Consider the following 7,285-nt stretch of genomic DNA (forward strand, 5'->3'; position numbering starts at 1 on the left):
AGACCTCAAACCCTGTTCCACTAAATTCCAGCGAAATACAGACACCAGGATTGATTCTCATAGCAGGACTGAGTCTCAAAAAAAAAAGAAAGAAAGAAAAAGAAAGAAAATCAAGCTAAAGGAAAAGAAAGTCGCAGGCTACTTGATCCAATTAGTAAATGCCTAATTGAATTACTGTCACCTCCACCAGCCAATAGGAGGGTCCCGAGGCTGTGGGGCCGCGAAGCCCCTCCCTGGCCTCACATATATAAAGCAGCCAATGAGAACCTGCAACTTTCCAAGTGGTCAACTTGACCGATAGTTTTTCAGTCGAGAAAGGCAGAAAGGCTAGCGCTGGTGGGTGGATGGGGAGAGAGAGCTGAGACCTCTTCTTCCCGTGTGTGCGGGGGAGGAGGGTGGAGGTGCAGAGAGGCAAAAGGGACGCGGAAGGAAAAGGAGAGGGCTTCTCGGTCAGTTTTCGCCTCCTGCCTTCAAATTCCTTGTGGAGAGGGCGCTAGGTTCGGGACGCGCGAGTGCGCTCCTTAGCGGTCCGCGTGTCGCCAGGTGGGTAACCCGGCACAGGAGGAAGGGGAAGTTACCTTCCCCTCGGAAGAGGGCGCTGGCTCCCTCATCCTGCCTTTATAATCAGGTCGCGGCCGGAGAGGAAGCAGCCAGCTGCCGTCTGCGCTCTGCAAAGCATGCAGTTAGGGGAGCAGCTCTTGGTGAGCTCGGTGAACCTGCCTGGCGCGCACTTCTACCCACTGGAAGGGGCGCGAGGCGGTGGCGGCGGGAGCGCCGGCCGCCTCCCGGGAGCGGCCCCCTCGCCTCAGAGGCTGGACTTAGACAAAGCGCCCAAGAAGTTCTCGGGCAGCCTCTCGTGTGAGGCAGGGAGCGGGGAGCCCTCAGCCGCCAATTCCGGGGCCCCCGCGGCCATGCTCAGTGACGCCGACGCCGGGGACGCCTTTGCCGGCACCGCGGCCGTGGCCAAGCCGGGGCCCCCGGACGGCCGCAAGGGCTCCCCCTGCGGGGAGGAGGAGCTGCCCTCAGCCGCCGCCGCCAGCGCGCGCTACTCCATGGACAGCCTGAGCTCGGAGCGCTACTACCTCCAGTCCCCCGGGCCTCAGAGCTCCGAGCTGGCCGCGCCCTGCTCGCTGTTCCCGTACCAGGCGGCTGCCGGGGCGCCCCACGGATCTGTGTACCCAGCTCCCAACGGGGCGCGCTACCCCTACGGCTCCATGCTGCCCCCCGGCGGCTTCCCCGCGGCCGTGTGCCCACCCGGCAGGGCGCAGTTCGGCCCGGGAGCAGGCGCGAGCGGCGGCGCGGGAGGCAGCGGCGGGGGAAGCGGCCCGGGCGCCTATCAGTACGGCCAGGGGGCTCCGCTCTACGGGCCGTACTCCGGGGCAGCAGCCGCGGGTTCCTGCGGAGGACTCGGGGGCCTGGGGGTTCCCGGCCCCGGCTTCCGCGCCCACGTCTACCTGTGCAACCGGCCTCTGTGGCTCAAATTCCACCGCCACCAAACCGAGATGATCATTACGAAACAGGGCAGGTGAGCGCAGCGCGGAGGGCCCCCGAAGCGCGGGGGTAGAGATGACCTCTGTGGTCCTGAGGGTGGCCGGGAATGGGGGACCGCCGCCCGCCCGCTCCGCTCTTGGCTGGGAGAGTGAGTTTCCGTGCGCAGCCAGTGGAGACTCCGCATCTCCAGTCCGATGTCCCTCCCGTCCGCGCACCGGCGGTTTGTGCAGGGCGCTAAGGCTACGGCTGCTTCCCCCCTTCCTTCTCGTCACCCTCACCTGGACTGACGAGGAGACAGAAATGGAAACTGGGGCTTGTCCACAAAGCTGGATGTCCTAGGTACGCCCGGCCGGCGGTACGCCGGTCCCTGAAGGCGGGCGAGGAGCCGTGGATGCGGGAAGGCTCCAGGGGTGGCTACCCTCTCTGAGCACAGGACATGGGCTCCCGCAGTTTTAGGCGCCAGGGTCTCCGCGGGGAGCATCCGGGGGACGAGCGCGAGGACCAGAGCGCCGGCAACGGGGGCTGGTCCGGGTAGTAGGTTAGGCCGGACCTGGAGTCAGACAGGGCTGGGGTCCCAGGCCTGAGAAAGTTCGGATACACATCCCACTGCGGGCAGTGGTTACTTCTGGGGAAAATGAGGAGTGGGTGCTGGGAGAGGGACGTCCAAAGGGGACTTTTAGCCTTACCAGTAGAAGTAATTTTTTTTTTACGAGAACAACTTAATGTTCTCTGGCACTTGTACATGTAAAAAATAATGATTTTTAAACATCGTGGAAGAAAATAAATGAGCATCTGAAAGGGTCAAGAACTTGAGTGAGTGGTGCAGAAGGGCGGGGATTGGGGCAAATTATTTCAGAAAAGAGATGTTCCGAGAGTTGCCAACTCAAGAATATTTTACGTACTGAGGGCCATTTTTCTACCGGTATTCTGTTCGTCTGTAGACTTCTAAATGTCGTCTAAGCGTGGGCCTGTGCCCAGGCGTTCCGATTTAAATCTCCTGGTTCTATTCCCTTGCACAGACGCATGTTTCCTTTCTTGAGTTTCAACATAAACGGACTCAATCCCACCGCCCACTACAACGTGTTCGTAGAAGTGGTGCTGGCGGACCCCAACCACTGGCGCTTCCAGGGGGGCAAATGGGTGACCTGCGGAAAAGCCGACAATAACATGCAGGGTGAGGAGTGAAAGGGCCTGGGCAGGGTGGATCGGCGGGGGGCCCCCATGGGTGACCTGCGGAAAAGCCGACAATAACATGCAGGGTGAGGAGTGAAAGGGCCTGGGCAGGGTGGATCGGCGGGAGCCCCCGACTCAGGACACCACACATTTAAATCTCACATCCCTCCCTCCACATCCGGGGCCTGGAAGTGTTAGGAGCTTCTTTGTGTTGATTGTTTGATTAAGGGAGAGAATTGCTAAGTCAGACTTCTTGCCTACTAGTATATAGAATTTTAACCATGACCCTACTCTAGCCCTTCCCTCCACATCCCTACCTTTGAGAAAGGAATTGCTGTAAACTCTCCAGGTGGCAAGGGCTCCTGGCATTCTAATCTTCACTTGAGAAAAGGCCTCCCCAAGGTTGAGTTCACCATAAAAATCCAACCACCTTCCATCAGATCTTGCCTGTCTAGCTTCAGAAGCCCCCAAGTTAACCTTCAAGAGGCATTGCCTACTGGCTCCATTTTTACCTTGTCCAAGGAAGGCTGGAAGCACAGGGGCCCTGGGAGGGGAATCAATAGAGTCTAGTTGGTCTCCACTGGCCTTCTTAAACTGCTAATGATGGGAGACATGTTCTAAATCTAGCTCTTAAATCTTGCCCATAGGTAGTAAATACCCCTCCCCTCCCTCCATTTGCAAACAGCCCTTTATGCTTGGGTTTTGTGTTTTGTTTCACTTTCTCTTAGGCAACAAAATGTATGTTCACCCAGAGTCTCCTAATACTGGTTCCCACTGGATGAGACAGGAGATTTCCTTTGGGAAATTAAAACTCACCAATAACAAAGGCGCAAATAACAACAACACCCAGGTAGGGTGACAGAGGAGGTGGTGTCTTCTGGCTGTGAATCTCTTTTCTAATGAGTTTCCATACTCTTCATTGTATTTGTAATATTTGCAGGTACCTGTTGCTTGCCTCTTTCTAGTCTTTTTTTTTTTCTTTTGACCTTTCTCATTTTTATTTATTTATTATTTTTCCTACTGGATTTCCGTAACAGTGAGTTAACTGTTAGGAGCAGAAATACTGAAAACTTGTGGCGACTTAGGAAACCAAGAGGCAAGAGTGTTTATTTAAACACACATACCCAGCTATGTTTTAAGTTTCAAAAATGGCAATAGAAAGTTAGCTGTTGCTGGGGAGCAAGCAGGAGTGGCATTCCAAAATACAGAATTTGTCAAAATCGACTTTACTTTTTCGATTTGGCAGCTCTTTTCTCTGTACCATTTGCAGATGATCGTCTTACAGTCTTTACACAAGTACCAACCACGACTACACATCGTTGAAGTCACAGAAGATGGCGTGGAGGACTTGAACGAGCCCTCCAAGACTCAGACCTTCATCTTCTCAGAAACGCAGTTCATTGCAGTGACTGCCTACCAAAACACCGATGTGAGTGCCCCACGGTCCCCAAGAATCCCTGAAGCTCAGTCCAGCGTGAGAGAAAAAACACTCAATGAATGTTTTTTTCTCCCTTGTCTAGATAACTCAACTAAAGATTGATCACAACCCCTTTGCAAAAGGCTTCAGGGACAACTATGACTCGTAAGTGCACCTTTATTTTTCCTTGCCTGGTCATCTTTGAACAAGACATATGGAATCAGTCACTTTCTTGAGACCATATTCTAGGAAGAGCTTTCACGGTTGGGATTTTTGCCTATTTTTATTTTTGCATATTTTTGGCCTTGACTAATCTTGCTTTAGAATTTTCACAGAAGTGTTTTGTTCATTTCTAAAGAAATGTTAAGGGATTAAAAATGAGGAGTTTTTTTTTAACATTTGAGTGGAGATTGGAAATTTTCATAATCTGCATTTATATGCCTTCCTTTCCATTTGATCCCAGTTTTTTTATTCTCTCAGGAGCAGGGATTATTATTCCCTCTCATTTTTTTACATAAGAAAAACCTGACACTAAGAGGATGTCATTTTCACAACATCAAACAGCAAGGCCCCACAGATGCCTTTTAAATCTGGGATTTCTACCCACCATGGCCAGCATTCCTTCCCTACCACTGAAGGGAGAGTTGCTCCAAGTTCTTCCAAGTTCTAGGACTTGCAAAGATGGATTTTCTACAGTTTAAATGCTTAATGCCTGGGAGGAAGCTTTTTCTTTCATGGTGGGAAATTTGGCCGCAATGAGCGAAGTCCAGCTAAAATGGGCCAGTGCATCCCTACTACCTCCACCCCTCCACTCGACAGACCAGCGCTCCTGCTCTAGAGCCTTCTTCATTTCTGGGAGGTATATTGTTTGGGGACAACATTGGGGTTTTTTTTTAAGTGTTTCTCTTTATATTGTAGCATGTACACCGCTTCCGAAAATGACAGGTTAACTCCATCTCCCACGGATTCTCCTAGATCCCATCAGATTGTCCCTGGAGGTCGGTACGGCATTCAGTCCTTCTTCCCGGAGCCCTTTGTCAACACTTTACCTCAAGCCCGATATTATAATGGCGAGAGAACCGTGCCACAGACCAACGGCCTCCTTTCACCCCAACAGAGCGAAGAGGTGGCCAACCCTCCCCAGCGATGGCTTGTCACACCCGTCCAGCAACCTGGGACCAACAAACTAGACATCGGTTCCTATGAGTCTGAATATACTTCCAGCACCTTGCTCCCATATGGTATTAAATCCTTGCCCCTCCAGACATCCCATGCCCTGGGGTATTACCCCGACCCCACCTTCCCTGCAATGGCAGGGTGGGGAAGTAGAGGTTCTTATCAAAGGAAGATGGCAGCTGGACTCCCATGGACCTCCAGAACAAGCCCCCCTGTGTTCTCTGAAGATCAGCTCTCCAAGGAGAAAGTCAAAGAAGAAATTAGCTCTTCTTGGATAGAGACACCCCCGTCCATCAAGTCTCTTGACTCCAGTGATTCAGGGGTGTACACCAGTGCTTGTAAGCGAAGGCGGCTGTCTCCTAGCTCCTCTAGCAATGAAAATTCTCCCTCCATAAAGTGCGAGGACATCAATGCTGAAGAGTACAGTAAAGACACCTCAAAAGGCATGGGGGGGTATTATGCTTTTTACACGACTCCCTAAAGAGTTATTTTAGCCTCGTCAAAATGAGCTAACTTTTTGCCGATGGACTTGGTGGTGTTTTTTGTTGTCTTCTTTGTCTAGGTTGCCAAAAAGACGTTTGCCTTCCACCCTGATGCATCCCGTTTTGTGCAATTCTCTAAAAGAAGGTGCCAAAGCTTTTTGATTGCTTCAGGTAACTGAAACAAGCCTAGCATTTTTTTCTTTTTTAATAAAATTAATGGAGGACTTTCATGTGTTTTTAAATTTGAAGGTGATTCAAAGTTATGGATTTATTTATTGGAGACACTAGACATTCAAAGAGCTGGGCTGTGAAAATTGAGTGCCTAGCGCCATCAAAGGTGTTGAAACCTTTGGTTCTCATTTTTATTTGTAAATCTGTAAGCAAATAGAAGCCCAGAGTGGTAAGATGTTTTGCTTCTGGAATAGAAGGGTGGGCCTTAACCTTCAACAAGGGACTTTTGCTGTTAACTTTCTGCTAGGGACAAAAGATGTTAGGCCTGGGAGGCAAGAACTTTGTGAAGGTGCTGGTTTGACCTGACTTTGATTCTTCCCAGGCTTTTGAAACAAGCCATGTTTGCGCTAGTCCAGGATCGCCTCATGTACTAGGCCTCTGCTGTCTGCCTGGGTGGCTTTTAGGACTTAGGAGACAGCAAGGGAGGGGGGCACCAGAAAACAAACAAACAAAAACGGAGAATTTTAAAGGGTACAGTTGTGTGCTTAGATACACTGTAGAATAATGTGGAAAATACTGTACAAATAGTCTACGTAGGTATACGAGATTATGTAAAATTGGTGCTTTGGCTTTGTAAAGAATTTGCAATTCACCGAACCACAGCTGCAGGAGCAGGGGAAGTTTCGTCATCCCCACAACATACGGGAATATTCTGTTTACTTCTTAGTTAAGAATGTATTCAGCTACTGTACTAACTTGAAACATGCTAAGGAAAACCCCCATGTCATCCTCTTCCTCCACCACCCCCACTTCCCAACTTGGTAATATGAGGAAACAGAAACCTGACGCCCCAGCTCCTATAGGCTTTCTAGAGACCTTGGATTTTTATGTACAGTCGTAGTCATTTTTAATAAATGTAGTTCATTAAGGGAACAGGCATAGCCCTGTCTTCTGTACTATGGGTTTTCATCTTTGTTTCAAAAATCTTAGTTTGCTTCCTCCTCCACCCTCCTCCAGCAGGAACCCTGTCCCACCAACCCACTCCCCCACCACCACTAGAATCTCTAAGTGGACAGTGTCTTCGTTGAGGGGGTGGGGATGCTCTTGTTTATCTTTTTTCCTTGTAGATGAATGGGGTTATTTCCTCACCGCACTGGGAAGTCTGGACAATGGGGATTGGAGCTGGGGAGGGGGAGGAGGGTTGCTGCCGAGATGCAAGATTGCCCACAGCGGGCTTGATATGGGCCTAGGAAACCTCCACCCCCAGCCCTTGGCGTCCGGGCCTCTCCTAGACCTCCTTGGGGTCTCCCATCCCCTGATCCACATGGGCTCCCCGGGCACCCTCGCGGCCCTCTGGGTGCCCACGAGTTCCGGA

The 7,285-nt window shown here is 51.2% G+C and overlaps 1 protein-coding gene across 3 annotated transcripts; it reads left to right on the forward strand.

Moving 5' to 3' along the window:
* The first annotated feature begins 271 nt into the window (after nucleotides 1-271).
* On the forward strand, nucleotides 272-6,844 carry EOMES (eomesodermin). 3 transcript variants are annotated; one of them, XM_007456713.1, is made up of 6 exons: nucleotides 272-1,525; nucleotides 2,511-2,665; nucleotides 3,393-3,514; nucleotides 3,935-4,093; nucleotides 4,185-4,246; nucleotides 5,000-6,844. In XM_007456713.1, exons 1-6 carry the CDS (start codon nucleotides 678-680, stop codon nucleotides 5,736-5,738), a joined length of 2,085 nt encoding a protein of 694 aa, XP_007456775.1. In that variant the 5' UTR covers nucleotides 272-677; the 3' UTR covers nucleotides 5,739-6,844. The 3 variants fall into 3 exon arrangements, with proteins under 3 accessions (XP_007456775.1, XP_007456776.1, XP_007456777.1); XM_007456714.1 differs by having other exon boundaries at nucleotides 5,057-6,844; XM_007456715.1 differs by having other exon boundaries at nucleotides 272-543.
* Nucleotides 6,845-7,285: the final 441 nt, after the last annotated feature.

This window comes from Lipotes vexillifer, unplaced genomic scaffold (assembly GCF_000442215.2).
Source record: "Lipotes vexillifer unplaced genomic scaffold, Lipotes_vexillifer_v1.1 scaffold612, whole genome shotgun sequence".
NCBI lineage: Eukaryota > Metazoa > Chordata > Mammalia > Artiodactyla > Lipotidae > Lipotes > Lipotes vexillifer.